At 44.2% G+C, this 24426-nt stretch overlaps 1 protein-coding gene across 1 annotated transcript in view; it reads right to left on the bottom strand.

Annotated features, from left to right (window-relative positions):
* The window catches only part of FLVCR2 (feline leukemia virus subgroup C cellular receptor family member 2), a 59775-nt gene that overhangs the window by 11103 nt on the left and 24246 nt on the right, over positions 1-24426 (bottom strand). The window contains exons 4-9 of the mRNA XM_015418364.1: positions 19991-20058; positions 18621-18724; positions 10746-10856; positions 10234-10339; positions 8046-8157; positions 6944-6999 (exon numbers count right to left, since the gene is read on the bottom strand). Coding sequence (XP_015273850.1) covers positions 6944-6999; positions 8046-8157; positions 10234-10339; positions 10746-10856; positions 18621-18724; positions 19991-20058 — 557 coding nt within the window. The remainder of the gene's footprint in view (positions 1-6943; positions 7000-8045; positions 8158-10233; positions 10340-10745; positions 10857-18620; positions 18725-19990; positions 20059-24426) is intronic.

The raw sequence follows: 24426 nt of genomic DNA, 5'->3' as shown, positions 1-24426 counted from the left end.
GCAAACATTAAGTTATATGTATGTATAAGGATTCCCTATATGGGGCATCACTTGTTTTATGAAGTTAATGGACAGAAGCTATTTTTGTACAATGGGAAGTTTCTGTATAAAAGAGCCCCTCACGGTCTTTCTAGAGCCAGTTTGGTGTAGTGGTTAATAGCACGGACTCTAATCTGGGAGAACTGGGTTTGATTCCCCACTCTTCCACATGCAGCTGCTGGTGTGACCTTGGGTCAGTCATAAGTTCTTTCAGAGCTGTTCTCTCAAGGGCAGTTCGAGAGAGAGCTCTCTCAGCCCCACCTACCTCACAGGCAATGTTCCCTCTAAGCTGTGGAGTCTTGTGAGCAAAAATTCTACTTTGTGAGCTACCGGTCTTAAAGTTGTGAGCGAGCGATTTGGCAACTGCATGAATCAGTTTGCTCTGGAGCCCTCCTTCCTGAGCCAAGACAAAAATGTGTGAGCCGGAGGCTAAAAAACTGTGAGCTGGCTCACACTAACTCAGCTTAGAGGGAACACTGCTCACAGGTTGACTGTTGTGGGGAGGGGAAGGGAAAGGAGATTGTAAGCCACTCTGAGACTCCTTCGGGTAGTGAAGAGCGGGGTATAAATCCAATCTCTTCTTCTCTTCTTCTAGTACAGGCATGGCAAATATCCCTAGTTAGCCCCACTTGTACAAACTGATCATGGCAAAAAAAAACCCTAGCAGTTTTACTCCTATGGTCAGCTTTGGCCTTGGGAAGATGTAAAACTTAAGTAGGGTTGTGGCGCTTTTTTACCTATCAAAGCTCCTGTGCTTTTCACAGTTATATGGCAGGTAAACATTCAATGTTTTGTTGAAAATTCAATATTTTAAATATGGAGATACAGGAACAGGGAAAGCTGTAGTCTGTTGAATTTCTGCATGCAGTACAACAAACTGCAGTCCCTGAAGGAAGGACCTACACCTGGGAACCACCACTGAAATCAAATGATGGTTTACCAAGTTAAGTGCCTTGAGAATCTGCATAACTCTAATTGGAAGAGACATAAACATGAATCCCAAAAGCCAGTTTGCAGAGCTTTGCTACTGTTTAACTGTGACACTTTCTGACATAGAACATTAAAATCTATGGCCATTCCATAAGGTTTTTCATCTTACTTAACCCTTTGATCAGCTACTGTTTAAGATTCATTAAATGGTATGTTTGGTCTATATAAGATGCCTAATTCAGTCCCCCTTGCTCTGGGGCTGTGAAGTCATGGCTCCAGAGTCCAACACTGATTTGAACACTGTTGGCTTAAAAATACAAGCCACAAGTTTGTTCACAAACATAAACTAGGTTTACAACTTTAATGCAAGATTAATCTAATTAAGAATTTGTACATGGTGTTGCGCTCAGAACATGTGCCCTTTTTCTGAGATGGCCCACCAAGGTGGAGGACAGCTGGTCTTTGGAGGGCTTTGAACAAGCAACCCTTTTAGCCCCAACGGGTATAACAGGAAGTCCCAACTTTTCATAGTGAGATGCTACTGCCTAAATATGGAATCATTGTTATTGAAGTCATGAATGAAACTAATGTGTGGTCTTTGAAACATAACTTAGGGATCCACGGACTCTTTTTTTTTTTCCAGACTACTGAGCAATGCATGTGCAGACGCATCTTTGAACAAGAGGCAAAAAGAAAATAAAGCTTGTGGAAATAGACACACAGCAAAAGCATCTTCAACAAGAGGCAGCAAGCAGCAGCCAAAGGGACTTCTACAAACAAAAGGGTGACATTGCTGTTTATAAGCAGAATATTTTATCAGCTGCAGGAACCACACCCTAAAGAAGCACCAACCCAGCAGCTGCTTGAGCTGTAGGACAACAATCCCTTTGACTGGAGGGGGAGGTTTTAAGCTCTATATCAGGAGCAAATCCAGTAAAAGTACAACATTCTCCACCAGGCACTTGCCCCGTTCCCTACAGATTTTGACTATATCTAGTTTCACACCCCGCTTGCATTTCCTGCTGGGAAGGTTAGGATAAAAGACAGTGGCGGATTTTTTTCCCCTTCTTAATTTTTGTTTTGTTTTGTATTTGCTTTTCTTCTTTTTTACCCCCTCATTTATTACATTTTATTAATGCATGGTAACATGTATTTTTATTTTTTCCCCTAATTTAAGAGGAAGGACAAGAGCATTTTTGCTGACACTCAGTCCCAGACATATTCTACAAAAGCAGAAAAACTAGCTGGCCCAGAAACAATTTCTGAAATCACCCCCTTCCCTCTCTAACCTCTACATTTTGACACATGTACATTTGACCAAGTTTAGAGGTGTCCCAAGAATCAACAGTGAAGCTTATCCCTAAGTTGTTACATGGCTGTAAATAATTTTCTGAAGTCCACTACCAATGTGCCAGAGAGAAGGGATAATTAAATTCAGTCTCTCCCCTTCACAGTAAAGTGGAAGACACCACAGTAATCTCTCAGGAAAATAAATCTCTCCTAGAAGAAATGCTTCAGCATGCATAATTTGTGCACACATCACTGGTCCTCTCTTTTCTGTATCAGCACCTTTCAAGATCCATTTTTTCATCATTCCTATTGAAGTTCTGAGGCAAATTTTGCATAACATTTATTCCACCCTTACTACTTGCTCCTCACATCAGCCCTGCAGCCCCAAAGCTACTGGCTTGGTACTGGTAAAGCCTCAAAGAAGATGTTGCGTAAGCAGGTTAGTGTGATTATCCTACCTTTGTGTGAAAATTACTGAGGAGGGATGGGAAATGATGGGAGTAAGGTACATACACCATAATTCATTATCTGATTGTTATTGCCCTGGAGTCTCTGTAAAACAGCCACATGTCAATTCCAGAAAAGGGAGAGAACACAAAGAAAAAGTCATTCACAGTTGGAGGAAGGTAGTGAATCTTAGCAGAACTGAAAGCTTCTTCCCGCATTGAGTTTTCAATTGTCTAACTTTCCTGAGGTGGCAGGAAAGCTGATGAAACCAACTTCTACAACACTTAGTAGACCACAATGCTAAATTAGACTGCATCAAACATTTGCATGCAAACAATTTCAGAGGTGCATAAAGCTCCCCCCCAAAAAATAACCTTTTTCACATTTGTTTGTAGATGTTTGTAGTTGCTGCTGCCTCTCTCTGCTGCTACTTTATGTTTCTTTTTTACTATTTGTTAAGTTGGTTACTTAACAAAGAGTTAGAGTGATTTCAGCAAAAGATCAGCTTTATTCAGCAACTCATAACTCAATTCCAAACAGATCAACATGAATAGCCAGAACAGCTTTTACATTGCAGCTGTCCTGCTTTTAAACTCTCTTGGCTAATGTAGCCACACCTACTGTACAATTACCAACCAATAAGGTTGCATACATAAGGACCAATCACGGACGTTCCCACTCAGGGAGCTTGCTGAGAAGTGATTGGTTAGGTTCTTCCTGGCCTAGCAATGTGATTGGATGTATTTGGATCCTAGCCCAGGACGAAGCTTAACATAGCATTTCAATTATGTTGTTCACATACAGTTATGCATTCAATGGCAGCTATTGAATACATTACACTATTTGATCCCAGCCAATCAGTCATCATCTAATGAATTTTCTGACATCACAGTGCTATTAGTCCAATCAAGAAGGTAGTTCAGAGTAAGCAAGAAGCTCACTATATTGCATTGCTCCCACAGTAGGTAGGCAAGAAAAGCCGGAATGGATAATGTGGGAACTGCTGCCGCCAATGCAGGTGCCTCCCCCCACACCACTGCTGCTCTCCACCAACTTCTCCTGCATGTTCCACCTAAAAATCTGCAAAGGCAGAGGCATTTATTATCTGGATATGAAAATGTGCATGAAAAGCATATTTAATCTCAACCTCATTTGTAACTCTTTCAGTTACAGTTAAAGGCTTTCAAAAACACTAGTCTAGGCTGTGAAATGGAATCTTTCATTTCCCTACCCACTGTGCCTCAGCTCAAAGTTCGGGTTGCTATTGGGGAGGAGATTTCCTATGCTTATAACAAAGGCTTAAGAGGCAAACAAATCAGCAGGATATGCTTTCCCATTATGATATCCCCAAAAATTCCAGTACAAGAGTTCTGTTTTTCATGCAGCTATTAATGGCATAAGAATTTTGCCAGAAAAAGAAGTTGGCAACCTTAGCCAAGAAGCAGGTGACATAAGCAGTATTTCTACTTTGCCTTTTACATGAGAGGATCACATAGCTGTCATCCAGTACAGAAAAAAAGCCTTTGCCCAAGCAGATGAAATTCTCTTGTCTGAACCTGATCTCAGATTTTAGGCAACAGAACAGTTCTCACTATTCTGCCCTTCATAATTAACATGTTTTGCAAGAGTGGCCTCCTTCGTGGGTGATTACAAAGAAAGTTAAGTCAAGGAAGGAAGAGAGGTTAGAGATAAAAAGAAATGTTTTTTTAAAGTTCAAATCTGACATTTCCATTTTCAACATCCGGATTCCGAATTTAAAATCGACACCCAACATCTTAAATTGGCCCTCAACATTTAATTTTTTGTCTCTTCTGTTCTGATTGGCTGTTTACAAAGAGGCTTCTTCATTAATATAATCAATGAGTGATATTAAAGAGTCAGGATTTAGTAGATACAATTGAATGCTGGCTGTCAAACAGTGAATATGACTTGCATGTCCATGCTCAAATATCAAGCATCAGTATCAAACTGAATACTGAAATCAAAGAAAATGTTGACAACAAGTATTGTTGGAATATATATGACATCAAAATGAGCAGAGGAGAATTGTGGGTGGCAAATTAAGTTAAATTAAGCAGAGTAGAAATTCCAGTATGTTTTTTATTACTAAGAACAAAGTCCACTTTTTAACTTGATCTTCTCCTCAAGACCTGTGCCTGAGGGCCAAACCAGATGTCCACTGGGAGTTCAGTGTTCAGAAGACTTTCCTCACTGGAGAAATTTGTGTGTACTGGTAAAGGTACAAATAAGTGTTCTCAATGGGGCAAATACTGGCTCCACAGAGTCATTTCAGAGAAATGACAAAGTGCAGGGAGGGATTCCCCACCCCCACCCCACATAGTGCAGTCCCAATCCAAATTGGGCTTCTGCACACCTGAGAATTAACTTTTTAAAAAATTGATGAGAGCACAGTGAACTTCCAGTTTGGCCTTTAGATGGAACAAGGGGGCGGGTCCCGCGATACTCGTGGGGGGGGACCTCCACACAGGAGGCAGAGGAGGAAGCAGGAGGAGGAGGTAAGTTCCCCCCCATCCCACCGGTTCCTCCCCCGTCTCCTCCACCCCCCCTTTAAGTATCCCCCCGATATTTTTTTCAGGTTTTAAGATTTTTGTGCACACCTGGGGAGCGTACCAAGTGTGCACAAACATCTCCCTCCCCCCCAGGTGCCCCCGATGCACGGATTTAGGTATCCGCACACAGGGGGCATCTTCGGAATTAGATATATAGATTTACATGGAATCCTAGAGCCAGAAGGGACCTAAAGACCTTTAGCCAAATCCCCTGCCCTAAACCAGGACCACCCACTCATCAGCCATCACAGACCAATCTACACAGTCCACACTACAGTAAACAACAAGATGAAGGGCAAGTATATGTCTGAAAAATACCATCAGAACAAATCATCCTCATGTATATTTTAAACCCACCCAATTCTGAGCATTCTCTCTTCGGGGAGGTTATTGAACATCTAACTGAAACAAGGCTAGGGCTAGAACTGGGAAATATCAACTTTATACACACTTCAGCACCCAGACATAGGACTACTATGTGGCCTTTGTTTCCCTTGCATGTTTTATACCAATTATTACAAGCATGCCAGAATTTTGTCAAAATATTTTATTTGGAAAGCCTCTTCCCAGGCTGCAAGTGGAAACAGATCTGGTCTCTGGTAGCTGCTGGCTTCCCCAGAATGGAGCACAGAGAAATCAGCTAGCAACAGATGGTGCTGTCTTCCAAAAGAGTATAGCCAACAGCAACTTTAACTGAAGCCTGCCACTAGTCACCTTGCCTTTTGACTCAGTCTGGATCACTGAGCAGAGTTCACTGCAAAGGTCCTGGAAAAAAAGCCCACAGCCAATGGGGAAAAAGTACTTGCACAGGTAGCTACCAACTCTTCCCTTTCTCGTTAAGAGATTTCTTTGTATAGGAATAAACAAGGGACAGTGGTAGAATTAGCCAAAAATATTTCCCTATATGACCTTATACATATTCTGCACAACATGGAAATGTGGGCTTGTATCCTACGCAGTACAGCTGGAGCTGCACTACATAAATGGCAATTCCCCAGGCTCCTCCTCCTGTTGAGGTCTTCTGCCCCCCCCCCCCCCAAATTGTGCCCCTGTGGCCGGTAGATTCCCTGGATCATTACAGGGATCAAAGTGCAGGGAACTGCAGCTAGAAAGTAGAAATCAGCAAAAATCAGCTTCCCCCGCCTTCCATAGGAGTGAGTGACTTCAGTGAATTGAATGGGAGGTTAGGTATGCAGCATCTCCAATTATTTACACTGGGCATCAATTTTTCAATGAAATGAATGACCATCTAGGAAGCAGGAAGGCCAGAGTGTAAGCTCTGCTTGTGCTACTAGAGCGTCTTTGTTGCCCCATACAAGAGTCTGCCCCAGAGATATCCTTTCTTTGAAGATACTAAACTGCAATTCCCTACTTTTCACAGAGATTTTTGGGTCAGTGCTTTGGGATCTCTGTGTGCACCATAACAGCAAATGGCTACCTGAATGTGTCTCACTCCTCACAGACCCTCTTTGTGTGTCATGCTCTGTTGCCTCCTGCAGGAGAAGATCTAGCAGCACCCAAACCTGTTAACAGCCTACCATACCTAGCACAGCTGATCCAACAGCAAAAATCCCTCATGCTGGCACAATTATGCATCATAAACAGAGAAGAATCACAGGTGGAGTGAACTGCCTTAAGCTACTGGCAGAAGTGCATTGTTTACTCACAGTCCGTTCACTATCCAGATTGGCATTTTGTCTCCGGAGATCGGCTTTGATAAACACTAGAACATAGTAGGAAGAAAAATTAGAATAAGAAATTCACCATGTAGGTCATAATTAGCTGTTGCAAGGTGACATCTGATTGAGGGGACATAAAAGAATACTGTATAAAATTTGTCAAGGAAAGCAGATTGGGGGGAGAACAGACCCGTCTTAAAATTGTGGGTTTCTTTCAGCATACCCTTCTTAAAATATTGGAGGTTTGTTAACCTCAAGAGGTATGTCCTGACCATTAGTGGAAGCACACACCACTCAACCTGTTAGTCAGAAAGAAGAAAGGTGTAAGTAACTTGTCTTGAGGGACTGACACTACAGCCATAATTGGCAAGTAATGAATGTTACAACTGAAAAAAAGGAATGATGGGACAGCAACATTGATTCTGCCTTTCACATGAGTCAAGGGCTGTTTAACCCTTCTTTAACCAGTGGGAAGAATAAGATAAGCTTTGAAAGAGATCTTCCTTTAGGGGCTGTGGCTCAGCATCTGCTTGGCTTGCAGATGGTCCCAGGTTCAATCCCCGGCATCTCCAGTTGAAAGGACCAGGTAGTAGGTGATGTGAAAGAATTTCTGCCTGAGACCCTGGAGAGCTGCTGCCAGTCTGAGTAGACAATACTGACCTTGATGGACCAATGGTCTGATTCAGTGTCAGGTAGCTTCATGTGTGTTCATGTATGAATTTCAGCCACTCAACCGCTATTTCCCTGGTCTATGCACAGAAATGTGTCAGTGATGTCCTTGCTGAAGAGAGGCTTCTGCCAAAGGCTCTCTCACAGCTCACTTGACAGGAGAGGAGATTAAAAAGCCCTTTGCCTGTGTTTCTGCCTGGGAAATGATGGAAATGTACAGTAGTGGGAATATGGAGGTGGGGAGTCCTTAGAATCAGGGACTACATTGTGGATCAGATGGAAAGCTATCAGGCATTAAATATGGCCCCAGGGCCTCAGTCAGATATCCCAGAACTAGTATGCATTAAGCTGAAGCACCAATATAAATACTGTATCAAGAAGCCCAGAGAAAGCTTGGAGAACTTTTGGAGGGTATAGTTACCAGTTATAATAGTGCCGACGAACAGAAAGCCACAGAGGAAGAGGTTTCCTGCTCGAGTCCCAAAGTGATCAATGATCTGTCCTTGGCTGATGGTGAAAATTATTCCAAAGATCTAGCACACAGTGAAAAAGTAGACTTAGCAGAAACTGAGCAGAGAAGTACTTAGCCACCTTAAGCCCCTTTGTTGTCCAGCTATATTACATGTCACCACTTAATACAAAGGCCGCATTGTCTAGCTTTGCACCACGAGATGGAATATTAATGGTTGTTGCCTAGAATGGTCGAAGTAAATTTCATCTTGTCAAAAGGAGCATCAAGAGTGCCAGTAGCTGGATGTGTCCTAGGCAGTGTTCCCTCTAAGCTGAGTTAGTGTGAGCCAGCTCACAGTTTTTCAGCCTCCGGCTCACACAGTTTTGTCTCCGCTCAGGAAGGGTGGCTCCAGAGCAAACTGATGTATGCAGTAGCCAAATTGCTTGCTCACAACTTTAATGCCAGTAGCTCACAAAGTAGAATTTTGGCTCACAAGACTCCACAGCTTAGAGGGAACATTGGTCCTAGGCTGTTGGAATCAGCTCCAAAACCATTCAATCTGGAAATTGCTGGGGACAAAATATTGAGTTACTAGCAGTGTTCCCTCTAAGCTGAGTTAGTGTGAGCTAGCTCACAGTTTTTTAGCCTCCAGCTCACACATTTTTGTCTTAGCTCAGAAAGGACAGCTTCAGAGCTAACTAATTTATGCAGTAGCCAAATTGCTTGCTCACAACTTTAATGCCAGTAGCTCACAAAGTAGAATTTTTGCTCACCAGACTCCACAGCATAGAGGGAGCACTGGTTACTAGCAGTGCAATCCTATGCAGAGTTTCTCCAGTCTAAGCCCACTGACTTCAGCAGACTTAGACTGGAGTAACTCTGCGTAGGAATGCACTGTAATATACTTCACCTGTTTAAGATAGCCTGTTCTTGCATTGGCAGCTGGAAGTTCCCCTTTATAAACATTTTTGTCTGAGAACTGTTTATGAGAGAGGTCAAAATTATAAAGCACTTTGTACATATAAAAGCATTACAGATATTTAGTAGCACTCAAGCAGCAGCATAACAGTTCAGCTCAGGTGGTCATTTATTTTATTTTATTTTTTGCTATTTTTGGTATTTTTTGTGTGCGTGTGTGTGCATGTGTGTATGTGCTTGTGAGCCTGGAAGTCATGGTGACTTCTGGCAACCCCTAGTGGGGTTTGGACATTTCAGAGAGGTGGCTTGATAACCTGCCACTGCATCCTGAGCCCTGGTATTCCTTGGAGGTCTCCCTTGCAAGTACTTGCCAGGGTTGGCCCTGTTTAGCTTCCGAGATCTGACGAAATCGGGCTTGCCCGGGCTACTCAGGTCAGGGCAGTCATGAGGTCATTTATCACAAAATCTTTTCTGCAATGATGGTCCTGTTGCCCTAATCAGATACGTTTACATGTGTTGTTCTCCTTTTTCTCCCTGTTCTACAATCTCAGTCCAACTGCCTTACTGGGAATATTTGCCATGAGATTCAAATGTTGTTATATCTTGTGATCCCCTCACTGACTGACTGAATTTTGTTATCATATTTGTAATCTGACTTGGATCCCAGTGAGAAATGAGGACTATAAGTGAAAAGAATACAATGAAATAACATAATGTGGGGGGGGGGAGTGCTGTCAAGTTGCAGCCGATTTATGGTGACCCCATGGGGTTTTCAAAGCAAGAGACATTCAGAGGTGATTTCCCATTGCCTGCCTCTGTATGGCAAGCAACCCTTGTGGTCTCCCATTCAAGTACTAACCAAGGCCAACCCTGCCTAGCTTCCAAGATCTGTTGAGATCGGGCTAGCCTGGGCCATCCACGTCAAGGCAACATAATTTCATTAATTACTCTTGTTATTGCAGAGGACAAAATGCCTTCTCATTGCTAGGAAGACGGCAACTTACTGATATGTCTCTCGGTCACAGAGTTGGGGCTTTTGGATGCTGCCATTAGAAAGCCAAGGAGCTCTAGCATCCTAAAGATTGTTCTTGGAAACGAGTCAAAGGCAGTCAGGCCTAAGTCTACATTCCAGTATTTGATTGTGACATGCATTATGGGAGAGTGCTGGGTTGATCAAAAGACTGAGTTGTATTTCCTGTGGGTACATTCTCCTCTCTATATTTATTGAACAAGCACTCACTTGCGCAGATACATTAAGAAGGCCTGATGACGTCCCTTCTGACTCTGGGTACGTTAACTCGGCAGCATATTCAAAGCCCAGTGGTAAGTAACCCGTCATGAAAAACCTGCCAGGCAAGATCAGCAAATGAAACCATCAGTAGCTGCTATGTCAGACCACATCTCATTAGCGGCAATTCCAGAATGATCAGGGATCTGTTTTTTAAAAATGGTACTGTTCCGTGCCCCGTTTTGCTCAAGCCTCAAAAACAAAAGCCCATCTGCTTCATAGGGGTGTTTCATTCACTCTCTCCAAAGCAAGATGTTGAGATTAAGCAGGAACATGACTGCTGCAGATGTTTCACAGCCCTCACTATGCCAAGGATCCATTGCTCGTGATGCCTCCTTCTTTTTTCACTTCAGTGGAGAGGTTTCCATCTCAGTGTCAGGGAACACAGCAAAATGTCCGCTGAGGGCAGTTCCCTGCTAAGAAAGGAGAATTAAACACGGGCAAGAAAAGAAACTTGAACTTACCCCAGTGCACCTGCAGTCACAAAGACCACCCAGATGAAGCCCAGGTCCAGAGTAAATGTATAAACCACCATTCCCACAAGTGACATGACGTAAACCAACAGCGTTGTCTGCCTTTAAAAAACAAAGTGTCATTAGGATTAAATACCTTGTACTTCCACACAAGAATCAAAGCCAGTTCTTCCCAAACAGAATGTGAACATCAAACTAAGAAACAAGGAGCAGAGCAGTGAGGAAGCTGCTCAGAGACTAACCTGCAATTTTGAGGGTTTTTCCCCTGTGGCATAAAACAAATAAAAGAAGAAGTCCCTTCAAAACAAGCTCTTTGTTGTGCTGAAAAAATATGCTTTTGACATACATGTGCTTATTTTTTCAAAATTTTCTCTCCAGTGTCACAAACAAAAGCTGTTGTGCTTCTATGGAAAGGCATCAAAAATAAATATTTTTCCTACTGGTAAAGCCCTTTATTTAGCTATAATATATTTATAAATATCTGGAATAACTCTTTTCTCTTCCATTGTTTACTTCTTTACATTTTCCTTTACTGCTGGGAGACTACCAAAGCAAGACCCAAGTCCTAATAGAAATACATAATAATAATTGGAACAGAACTGAGTGAATTTGCTCAGACCTAGGAATGGCTGTAGTCATAATAAAAGTGCAGGTTTGGAGTTTTCAAAGAATTTGGTAAAGGGTCAGATGGTGCAGGACATAGAAAGGTGCAGAGCATGTGAACTGGGATGAGGTAGTCAGTGCAGAAGGAATGAAGGTGGCATGGTATTATATAGCCCTATCTCGTCAGACTTTAGAAGCTAAAGCAGAGTCAGTACTTGAATGGGAGCCCACCTAAGGAAGACTCTGCAGAGGAAGACAATGGCAAACCACCGCTGCTTCCCACTTGTCCTGAAAGCCCCTTGCTGGGGTTACCATAAGTTGCTTGCAACTTGATGGTATATACATAAGTGCACATATCTCTGTGTAGCTGAAGAATGTAGCCAACAGGAATTATGTGGGCTCTTGAGACTGCAGCCACACAGTTTTCATGATTTCAAGATACTCTTACATACTGTAAGCCAACCACTTACATAAAGAAAAGAAACCAAGAGATGGATGAGCTAATCAGGCTTATCTTTCTGAATGCTGCAAATATTTTCATGATTTTTGAAGGGAAAAGTTACATCTATTGATGTATATAATTGTGCAACAGTTTTGTAACAGTCTGATTAGTTTATCATCTGGGTATTTGGAACATGATACAGCTGAGGACTTTACAGGCACTCGGTAAGTACTTGTTTAATATTTATTATTACTGTTATAGTGAGGTCCTTTATGGGGGGGGGGACCAAGAATGGGAAGAGACGGCAACAGATACTAAATTCTGATATTTCAACAGAACCCTGCCTGCAAACACAAGGAAGACATACAACCCTGTCTTGCTATGATATGGAACCTCACTGGATGATCATGGGCCAGTCACTCTCAGCCTAAACTACCTCACAGGGCTGTTGTGAGGATAAAAATGGAGAAGAGGAAAATTATATTATAAACCACTTTGGGTCCCTATTGGGGAGAAAGGTGGGGTATAAATACAGTGCATGAATAACAGTTCAGCACTCTAGTCACTGCACCAGACTAGCTCTCCTTTCCAGCAGCACAAGCAGTCATAGCATGCTCCTGTTCCTTGTTTGCATGCTCTGCCTGCTCCTCTTGAGAGAATTAAAAGTTTTGCACAATGAGCCATGGGAAAAGGAAGCCCTCCCTGAAGTCAGCCAGAGACAGCGCCACAGGGAAGTACTGCCGAACTGAAGACACATGCCCTATTCACTAAATGCTGTCTGGGGATGGGAGGGGGAGCGAGAAGAGCACAGTTCTATTCAGCCACCAGAAAGGCTAACCGTTCTTCAGGCAATTCTAGCACAATCTCTCACAAGCCAAGAAAGCCTACCTGGAGAATTCATCATATCTTACAGTCTAATTTCCCCCCCCCCCCATATTTCCTTAGTTGTTCACGAGTGTCTCCTGGAGTGTCTCTTTCTAAAGGGGGGGGGGAGGGAAAGATAGAGTCTCCCCCTTTCCCCCCAGTTAACATATTCCTTGATTTCAGAGGCAGCAGTTGCCGAGGGGGAAAGAGGCAGAGCTATTTGGTTCATGCTCTGCTTGTTGGCTTCCTGGGGGGCTGCCCTGGCATCTGGTAAGCCACAGTAAAAAACAGAATGTAGGATTTAAATGGACCCTTGGTCTGATCAACAGACTATTATCACAGTGAGCAAACCCTTCTGCCTTTTTCCTCCTAAATTCCAAGCTCACTCAGGCTAAAGATCATAATTTTTTAAAAAAAATTGATCTAAACATCTAAAGCATGAAAGCACTCTGCTTAACTCAAAAGTTGCCAGGCTGTGCTTGCCATAAAAGCAGCCTTTAATCTCCAAGAATAGTGTCATCCACACTTAGAAGGATACAAGAAGGGGGACCCGCGATACTCGCGGGGGGGGCACTGCACGGCGAGGTCGGGGCTGAACCGGGGAGGCCGGTAGCGGCGGCGGCAGTGGCGGCCGGGAATGCGTGTCGTCCTCCCCCCCTTCCTCGGCCTAGTCTGGGGCATCGGCGGCTCTTCCTCCGGGAACAGATTGCGTGCTTGCTGCCTCAGGCCCCCCCACCTTTCCCGCCCGCCGGCCGTATCAGGACGCTGAAGGGCCGGGGACACTGCGGCCCGGGCGGGGGAGGTGACTCAACAGAGGAGAGGAAGCCGGCGAAGAGGAGCGAGGCCCTGCAGAAAGGCAAGGTGGGCTGGGGGCGAGGGAAAGAACGCGCTGCCCCTCCTGCTGGCCGCAAACTCCAACCCCCGTTCCAAGAGCGTTCCGCGCGCATGCGCAGGGGACGCTCTTTTTTATTTTGGCAAATTTAAGGACCCTCGGAAATTTTTCACACTTTTAAGATTTTTGTGCACACGTGGGGACCGCCCCACGTGTGCACAAACCTCTCCCTGCCCCCCAGGTGGCCCCGGAGCGCGGATTTAGATATCCGCATAGACGGGGCCACTTGGCTATTAGATATATAGATAACTCTACTTAGGATTCTACTTACTGTTCATCTCCCAGTTTCTCAGACCACAGAGCAAGCCTAAGAGCACTGCTGGATCAGACCAGTGGTCATCCAGTCCAGCACCCTGTTTTACACAGTGACCAACCAGTTATTCTAAAGGGTCAACAAGTGGGACATGAAGGCCAAGGCTCACCCCTGATGCTGCCTCCCAGCACTGTTAGTTCACTGAATAGGGAGGTTCCCTTTAGTCATCATGGCTAGTAGCTGCCTATGCTCATGGCCATCACTACAACCACAGGCGGTGAATTCCACAGTTCAATTACACACTGAGTAAATAATATTTCCTTCAGTGTTTCCTGAATCTATTGCTCATTAACTTTATTAGGTGCCCTAAAGTATCTAGTACTATGGGATGACTATGTTGCCAGCTTGGTAAGGCAGGGAACAGCTGCAGTGCTGGCTCAGCATTTAAGGATGCATGATCTTCAAGCTCCTGTAGCGGCTGAGGATTATCACCTGTGTTATTCTATGAAAAGACCTCTTTGGTGGGTCTTCCTCCACTTCCCCTTTTGGTTAGCAGCACGTTTCCTCGATGGAGCACATACCAGTGTGTGTTCCTCCATTTTATTCTCATGTCATCCCTGCGAGGCAGGGGTAGACTGAAAGTGTGAATGATTTCCCCTGTCTAGGGCCCAAACCAGATGTGCTGGGAAAAGACCTGTAAATATGTCCCCCAGTGGGCAAGGGCAGTGGCTCAGTGGTGGAACATCTGCTTGGCACACAGAAGGTTCCAGGTGCAATCTCTGGAAAATCCAGTTTTTAAAAGGATCTGGTATTGGAGATGTAAAAGCACTATCCCCGTGGCCCTGGAAAGCCACTACCATTTAGAGCAGACAATACCAACATTGATAAACCAGAAACCTGACTCAGTATAAGGCAGCGTCATGTGTCCATGTGACCTCAGCAGTGATAGTGCACATTCATTAATTTCTTCCATCCTCCTCTTGACTGTCTGCAGCAAACTGAGGATTCCTCCTCAGCCTCTCTTCTGTCATGTCAGCAAAAAGTGTCTGCCTTCCCCCACCATGTAGATCATGAGATTGCTTATATGCCCTGTGCATGCCATGCAGGCCAAAAGGAGGACCCTCTGAAATTTCACTTCCCCTTATGATACATCCAAGTTCCTCATTCAGTGCCCTGCAGCTGACTCTCCCTTGCCAAACTAGCAACAGAGTCCTCCTCATCTCCTTGCATGACCATGAGAGCCACAGCTATTTAGCCTCCTGTGTTGCACTGTCCCAGCAGGGGGGAAATAAGCAATTCTGTATGGAAGTAGTGACAGACTTCATGTTCCTGGGATCCCAGGTCACCGCAGACTGTGACAGCAGTCATGAAATTAAAAGACGCCTGCTCCTTGGGAGGAAAGCGATGGCGAACCTAAACAGCATGATAAAAAGTAGAGACATCACCCTGCCAACAAAAGTCCGCATGGTCAAAGCAATGGTATTCCCAGTAGTCATGTATGGCTGGCTGCGAGAGTTGGACTATAAGGAAGGCCGAGTGCCGAAGAATAGATGCTTTTGAACTATGGTGCTGGAGAAGACTCTTGAGAGTCCCTTGGACTGCAAGAAGATCAAATCAGTCAATCCTAAAAGAAATCAACCCTGACTGTTCCCTGGAAGGCCAGATAATGAAACTGGAGCTCAAATACTTTGGCCACCAAATGAGAAGGGAGCACTCACTGGAGAAGACCCTGATGCTGGGAAAGACTGAAGGTCAAAGAAGATGGGGACGGCAAAGGATGAGATGGTTAGACAGTGTCATAGATGCAACGAACATGAAGTTGAGCAAACTTCAGAGGACGGCGGAAGACCGGAAGGCCTGGCGGGATCTGGTCCATGGGGTCGCAAAGAGTCGGACTCGACTGTGCGACTGAACAACAAAAATGGCTGACTAGTGACTGAGAAGGCAGAGGCCAGCAAAGAAAAGACAGCAGAAAACTGAGACATGGCAAGCATGAGGCTAACAACTCAGAGCAGAGACCGTTTAATAGGTGATAGTAAGAGTCTCCAGCAGTGTTCCCTCTAAGCTGAGTCAGTGTGAGGTAGCTCACAGGTTTTTAGCCTCCAGCTCACAGATTTTTGTTTTAGCTCGGGAAGGGCGGCTCCAGAGCAAACTAATTTATGCAGTAGTCAAATCGTCTGCTCACAACTTTAATGCCAGTAGCTCACAAAGTAGCATTTTTGCTCACAAGGCTCTGCAGCTTAGAGGGAACAGGCATATTACATTCAGAAGAATTATGCTGCATCCAATATATTTTCAGGCACTCAGAATATCAACAAAACTGTAAAAATACCTAAAAACCACAAAGGGGGGGGGGAGAGAATACATCACCAACACTGTAACGACTCTAGAAAGGCCTGATAGAATAGGTATTGAGATTATTTTTTTCTTGGCACATGCACTTCGTGGCACCTCAAGGCTTCCACAAAAAATGGACATCTTTCATCCTGCAGCAGTTTAACCTGCACTTGCTACTACCACTACTCGCGTGTGAGAAACAGTAGCACTTGCTACTACCACTACTCCCGTGTGAGAAACAGAGCCTGACTCCATCTTATCCCTCTTGAAACTACAAGACATCATGACATTAATTTCCCAGAGAGGAAACTTTAGTATCTTGACTAGGCCCAAAATCCTAAACCAAAATTTGAAAGGCCAAGAAATAACTAGACAAGGCCAATTTCTTTAGAGGTACTCCCTGTGGACACAAGATGATGCCGCCTGGACTTTTCTTAAACAGCTCTTGATACAATGGATAAAGTCTTTGCTAGCATGATTACATCTTAAATCACCAGCTTCTGATAGATATGGCACAGATTTCCATGCAGCAGCACAGCTGCCCTCTAAGGATGGCAAGTTAACAGTGCCTTGAATGTATGTGCAGAAAAGAGCAAGAGTCCAGTAGCACCTTAAAGACTAACAAAATTTGTGGCACAGTATGCGCTTTTGTGAGTCACAAAAGCGCATACCCTGCCACACATTTTGTTAGCCTTTAAGGTGCTACTGGACTCTTGCTCTTTTCTGCTGCTGCTGTTACCTTGGCCCCTCTTATTTGTAAGACCGCCTCTCTCCCTATGTTCTGCCACGACAAATTCGACAAATTCACTCAAGTCAGCAGGGGCTTCTGTAAGTGTCAACCTGGAAATGGGCAAAATCAATAACTGCCTGGCCTGTACATATGCTTTCTGTGGCTCCCTGTGGCTCCAGCCTCACAGAATGGCCTGCCCGAGGTCAGGGAAGCTCTTACTCACCTGGCTTCCCACAAACCACTAGGGTTGCCAGGTCTCACCACTCCTATGGTGGGGAGGGCTCCTGGCTCCTCGCTGGGACTCTTCTGCCACAATGACATCACCGGTAGTGACATCATCAAGCTAGGGCATCACGTGACAATGCTCTAGCGTTCAGTGACATCATTGTTTCAGCAGTGTCCCTGCAGGATGCTTAGGGTTGCCAACCCTCAGGTCCAGGTGGTGGTTCCCCCACTCCTGGGGGCTCCAATCTGCCCCCGGCCATGTGGCCGGTGAGGAAAGCCCTGTCCCCAAGCCACAGCCACCTGCGGCCACCCCTTTCCCTCCCTGCTAAAAGATTTAAAGGGCCCTCCAGCTGGTAGGTGGGCCATGTGCTCCTCGCCGATCAGGTGAAGCCCTTTAATTTTTTTAAGAGAGGGGGAGAGGAGTGGTTGTGGGTGGCCATGGCTTGGGGGTGGGGCTTGGGGGTGGGGTTTACCCCACTGGCCAGCTGGCCGGGGGCGGATCGGAGCCCCCAGGAGCAGGGGAACAGAAGGGATTTGGGGCATCCCCACCCATCCTGGAACACCCCCCAAATCCCCCCACCGGATTAATGAGGGGGACTGGCAACCCTAAAGACGTGGCTGCTTGGGGGTGGGCTTCCCCCAGATTGGGGGCCCCGAAATCAGGGGATCCCCTGGCCCCACCAGGGGGATGGCAACTCTATACAAAATTGAACTATACAAGAGGGTTTTTCTGTGCAGGTAATAGGGCTGCACTGCACAAAATTGGTTTTACAAACTTGCTTGAATAAGTGATCAGTGACTGTGGTCTGTACAGAAGTGTGGATCTTATTGTAAGTAGGATCCTATTTATGTAATTTTTGTATTGTTCAATGTGTTATGTGAACACTAATGCTGTGCTCATTTTAAAGGATACTTTTTTTCTTTTTCAGAGAGCAGCTTCTGGGGCTGCAGTTGCTTGAGGGAGACTAGGACCTTCCCCTGTTTCTCACCTGCAAGTGCCCCTCCCCCAATCTTCTCACCTCTTTCTGGATTCATGTCTAGTTTCAGAGCCCAACTGCTTATTTCCTCAAAGCAAGCCTGGGAATTTAAGTAGTTGCCCCATATGATCTTCCCGTCTCCTTGTTCTTAGTACTGACTGCAACAGACCAAAGGTCTGACTTATGCGTTCAGAGAAGCGGTTGAACACTCCTATCTCTGCCTGCCAGTCTTCCCTGCTAAGAGCCAAACTAGATGTCACTTCTTTCACAAGTTCACCACAGGGACTTGCAGTCATACTGCAGCTGCAAACCCTCATAGCAATTTGTAAGTAAAAAGCACAGACAGGCCTAATTATGATTGGAAAAGCAGGGCAGGGCGGAGAGGCTCTTCCACACCTTCACACACCATTTTCAACCCTTGTTGGCTAGATAACCAGATTTGGTACATACCTGAATCCCCCCCCCCCATATTGCTATGCTCATGGGCCTACCCCTTCTCCAAACCAAAGGCAGAGAAGGGAGGAGGTAGTACGAAGGACTTACTTGTATGTTTTTGTTCTGTCCAACCAGATGCCTGAAATCAAAGCTCCAACCATGCCCGCTACTACAAGAGTCAGACCAATTCTGCCAGCATTCAGCTCTTGTCCCTGAAGTAACACAAAGAAAGAGAGAGAGAATAACTAAGCTTCATCTGCAAGAGAACTTCCTCTTCATTGAAAGGTCCAATTTCTAGCACCGGACGGTTCTCATAATGGAGGGGAGCTAGTGGGGGGGGGTGTCCCACAGGGATCAGTATTGGAACCTGCACTATTTAATTTGTTCACAAACTATTTGGAATTGGGGTGAGCAGTGCAGTGGCTGGAGCAGCCATAATATCCCCGACTTGTCTGATATTGTCAGAGCACAGATACAGGGTCGTTACTTGAACAGGAAACCACCCAGGAAGACTGGGGCCACTATGCAGAGGGAGGCAACGACAAACCACTGCTCATCTCTTGCCTTGAAAATGCCATGAGGTGAAACTTCATAGGGTTGCTATGGATCATCTCAGTGGCACACTTTCCCTTAGTGAAGTGGACAAGTTTGCAGATGATTCCAAATTCCTCAAGACGGTGAAAAAGAAGGTGGATTGGGAAGAGCTATAAGAGGATGTGTCTGAACTGGGTGAGTGGGCAACAACATGGCAAATGAAGTTCAAAGTGTAAGGTGATTATGCCCCATAGAACAAAAAATCATAACTTTTAAGTATATGCTGGTGAGGTCTGAGCTGGCTGAGAGTGAAAGAGATCTTGAGGTTGTAGTGGATAGCTCGATGAAAATGTTAATTCAGTCTATGCAGTAGCAGTAAAAAAGGCAAACTTTGCCGGAGTTTATTAGGAAAAGAACTGAAAAATAAAATGAACAATAGTGTAGTACCCTTGTTCCTTGTATAGATTTATGCTGAGGCCTCATTTTAATTTTGTGTACAGTTTGGGTTCCTGTGTCTCAAGGCTGGGCTTTGAACCATGGGATGGAGATGGGAAGTATGACCTGGCCCCCAGAAGAAAATACTAATTCATTTTACAAATGCCTCTTGTCCACTTCAGACTTTCACCCTTTTTCATTTAATTAATGGTAACATTTTCTTACTAGTGTTTTTGTCAGATTTGATTTGTCATTTTGAAAAATAATCAATTACTTCTGAGAAAAATCAGACACATACAGTAGGAAAAGGTCAAAGGCAGTTTTAAGCCTCAACTGTGCAAACATTCTTAGATGCCCACTTTAATTCTTTCTTCTTTTCCCTATTGGGAGTTGCCAGAGCAGCACATCGCAGAAGTGTATCATTCTGCAAGGGCAAATATTTCGAAAGGCTTCACATCAGTGCTACAGAATGGATAGTCAGTACCAGACTTTTGAACGGAGTGACTTACTGGATAATGTAGCATCACCATGCGGTTTAAAAGAGTTGAAAGAGCATAGAAGCAGCCTGTGTTCAAGCCTGGAAGACAGAGGACAAGACAGCGAAATCATAGCATGCTCTGAATTACAGGGCCAAAGTGCCTGCCTAAATAGCCAGGCCCTTCCAGCACAGAAGTCACAGATGTATCTAAAAGCCTGTTGCTTGGCTCTGGTCAGCCAGTGAGTTTGGAGCAGAACTGGCATTTGAAACCTTCTCAGAGGTGGGTGGTACCTTCGACAGGTATTATTGTCTTATTTTGGTTTTGTTACTTCCCATCTTGATATAAGACTTCGGATGTTTTTCTACATAAATACAAACAAACACAAACCATTCCTCTTCCTGCAATTGTGTACTTGGTTTATTTATGGGACAAACCTGAATAAAAACTAAATGAAGACACAGAGTCAAGATAATGACACACTGTATCCTTTTTTCTTTTTCTTTTTGCCCAGGACTAATTATCTGAAATCTTTGTAACTTGTCAAAAACTACAAAAAAAGGTACAAATTTTCACGAACTAAAACATCTTGGAGGCAGAGTATGGCACTAACTGTCCCATGTCTTCACACAATTTTCTATATGAGATGACATAAATTAACTGGACACTCCCTAATGTTCCACCCACCAAAGCCATCCAATTTAACCCAGCACTTTTATTGCAGAACAAACATCTCCCTTTTATATACTGTGTTGATAAGTAGCAGTTGAGATGCCAATCACATCAGGTGACTAAGAGATACCTCACCCAAGTCATCATGTCAGGGTCAAAAAGCACTCACAGCTGCTGAGTTGTTCTTGACCCAGACCACATTTGCAACCTATTTCCCCCACCTAGAGGCAACAGAGAATATTAGTTAAGCACTGAGAACACAGTAGCCTAGGGTTGCCAGCCTTCAGGTGGGGGTTGTATTGTGCATCACTGTCTCCTTCAGCAGTGTGACTGGCAGAGGTTTTGTGACCCCTCTGCCTTTCTTGGAGAAACACTTTTTGGGACAGGAGGAATGGACTGCGTTGCAGACAATATTTTTAAAGGGTGAGTGGAGGTACAAACATTTCAACATTCTTCAAGTGCCCCCATGAAAGATTATGACAAGTGGGAGATTTTTTTCAAGTGTCCAAATTTTTGTCAAAAGAAGTTATTTGGGTTCTGCACTAGCAAGAAAAACATGAAAACTGAGAAGAGGGCGAAAGGAAAGAGAGAGGGAAATGAGGTCAAGGGGAGACAACGCAAGAGAGAGAGATCAGAACACTGACATTTCATTTTAACACACTAAATTTAATCCAAAGTCATTTGCATCACAGTTAGCCTTTAAGATTTCAGCTATATTTATTTGAAGGCAAGCACCATTTCAATTATTTCTCTGACTAGAAGGATGGGACTTGACTATTCTCAAATCATCACCCACACTTCTAAGGATCAAACCAGACATGACATGGGAGATCTGACATCAGCATCTACACACACAGAGAGAGATACACCCCGAGTCTGGGTTCCTTAAAACTACAAACAGCTGTGGAGAGGCCTAAATCAAGCCTGGACACGCCAGTGGACATGCGTTAACCCTTTTCCCTGCATCAAGCCATCGGGATGGTCTGATCATTCCATCCCAACTCAGTGCCATTTTTATTCCCCCGCTTATCAGTATGCGCATAATCACATACTCCATGGGGAACTCTCAGTGTGAAGGTGCGCATGGGGAACAAACGGCAAAAAACAACCCACTCGCATGTGGTGGCATCTGATCACACAGTGACAGCCTGAGCCCATAGCACAAAGGGATGTGTGATCTCACAACTGCGAGTCAAGTTCCTCCAGAGGAAATAGGGGCACTTCTCCTCCACTCCAAATGGTGCGTGGTGTAACTGCAGTCACATTCCATCTCTCTGTTGTTTGGCTGGGACAGTTAGGATATTACTGAATACTCTGATCACATTGGTGAGGAATCCAAAGCTGATGTGGCCTCACTCTTCCTCAAAAGTGCTAAGACAGAGAAAGTATCACACAGCTTATTTAACATGGTGTCACAAGTTGTAGAATGGAGAGCAAGAAATTACAGAAGAGAGGTAAAAATGTAGGAGAAATGTTAAGAACTTAGGAAGAGCAAGCATGCCCAACTCAGAGACATGACAGCAAGCGCCTAACATTTTTGTTTTCTCCAGCAGGAAAGACTATTATATTCTCCTAAAACAATCAGCAAGTCAGTGACCAAGGGAATGATAAGATGAACAGGAAGCTGACGGAACACATTCCAGCAGACCTGTGAAGAACGTAGACAGGAACAGTGTACTTTGCCCTTTACAACGTATTCTTTTAGCAGGCCTTCATTCTCACAGGAAAGGAGACGCAGCAAAGAACAGCCTTGATGCCAAACCTTGGGCAAGGAACTGGGATGGTCAGATGTCTCCTGCTTTCATCCTGTCATTATTGTAAATCTGCATCTCACCCTCACCCCACCCCAATCATAACTGACTATAATAAGCAGAAGACTTTGAGTGTGTTGAAACTGCAATCAACATGCAGCTGACTTATGGTGACCCTATAGCTGACTTATGGTGACCCTATAGGGTTTTCAGGGCAAGAGACTAACAGATGTGGTTTGCCACTGCCTTCCTCTGCACAATTACCCTGGAATTCCATGGTGGTCTCCTAACCAAATACTAACCAGGGTCAACCCTGTTTAGCTTCCGAGATCTGACAATACTGGGCTTAGGCTAGCCTGGGCCATCCAGGTCAGGACTTTACTGCTGTTTAATCTGGAAGTCTACTGTCAATGTTTGAACAAAAACAGCAATGTGTAAAGTCAGCCCTTTTGTATCTCTGAAGAGAAGCCACCTTAATGCTCATTTTAATATGAGAACCAGTAACTGCACAATTGAAGTCAATGCCTTACAACACCTAACATTTCTTTTAAAAAATGAATTTGTAAGCATATAGGGGAAGTCAGGCAGCCACATTCAGTACTAGAATTCAGGTTTCACAGGTAGTACTTAAGACAAATCCATAAACTGACCACATAGGTAAACCAGATTAAATGAAAGGTTTTCTTGCCAGCCCCATATATCTTTGAGGGGCCACCACATTGGCATGCAAGCTTTCCATGGAAGATACATGTGACAAAGTCCTTGCCAATTATTAACTAGTGTACAGTCAACCCAGAGAAATATTAATGTCCCATCTTTTCTCTGACCCTCACTATCCTAAATTATTATATGGTGGGAGGGAATCCCCTGTCCCCAAAGCAGCACTATTATTATATTCACTCTTTCTCTTGTATTCCCATGAGCCAGTGGTGGTATAGTGGTTAGTCCAAATACAACCAAGGAGATCCTGGCTTGGATACAAACTAGTGGGTTCAAGGACTAACATTTATGGAATATGACTTTCTTAATTCCCCTCCCACAGGAACCCAAAATTCCCACCATAAAATCCATTCCTTGTGGTCCCCTGGATTTTGAGGGAATTCTATGCTACTGCAGGAGGAGAAAGGCAAGAAAATCAAGTTCCATGAGTAGCAGTCCTTGCATCTATGGAAATGCTAGTTAGGATTTAACCCCCAGATTCACATCCTCACTTTGCCATGAAGCTTACTAAGGACCTTGAGCTAGTCACAATCTCTCAACCTAATTCACCTCACATGATTATTACAGAGATAAAATGGAGGGAACCGTGTACATGCCCTGAGTTCCTTGGAGAATGGGGCTTGATAAAAACCTAATAAATAAATTCCCGATCATAATTTAAGACACAATAATCATTCCTCTGAAACATACCTAGCCTTATAAAATCTAATTAAGCCACAACACTACATGGCCACAAACCTTTTAAAAGAGATTTATCATCTTTTAAAATGTACCTCCTTCCTTCTTCATAGACCACCATGAATGTAGTCTGACAAGAAATTGTTGGGTTTTTTTTAATTGCTTGGCACACCGCAGCCCCTGTATCTGTGTTACACAATGGGAAGTCAAGGATGGCTGGGGAAAGAGATTACAAGGAACCTTTTTCAAGTCCAGGAACTGGAAAAGACTAAACATGTTCTGATACAATCAGCTGGCATTTAATCAAATGCCTCAGAAAAAGTGAGAGATTCTCCATTTTCATTCCCTTGGGGACTGCTTACTTTATTAGTAACCAATCCCTGCACCTTTCTTCCAAATCCTATTCTACCAAATTACGAGGCAAAAAGCAAGGTTTCGCTCTGAAACTTGTACATTTTCTCAAAAGAATTCAGAAGTAGAACAATACTAGGGCTGTCTCTAGCAACTAATTGTGATGCTCAGAGCAGCAGAGATGGCTGAACGTATAAAGAAAAAAACTCCACAGTACCAAAGGACAAAGAAATGCTGGAACACCCTGCAAAACAAGCTTTACCTCAAGATTACTAGATTGTACACAGAAAAATAGCC

Source organism: Gekko japonicus, unplaced genomic scaffold (genome assembly GCF_001447785.1).
Source record: "Gekko japonicus isolate JY-2015 unplaced genomic scaffold, Gekko_japonicus_V1.1 scaffold3, whole genome shotgun sequence".
NCBI classification, from domain to species: Eukaryota; Metazoa; Chordata; class Lepidosauria; order Squamata; family Gekkonidae; genus Gekko; species Gekko japonicus.
Note: the sequence above shows the minus strand (reverse complement) of the source record. Positions and strands in the feature narration are given on the sequence as shown.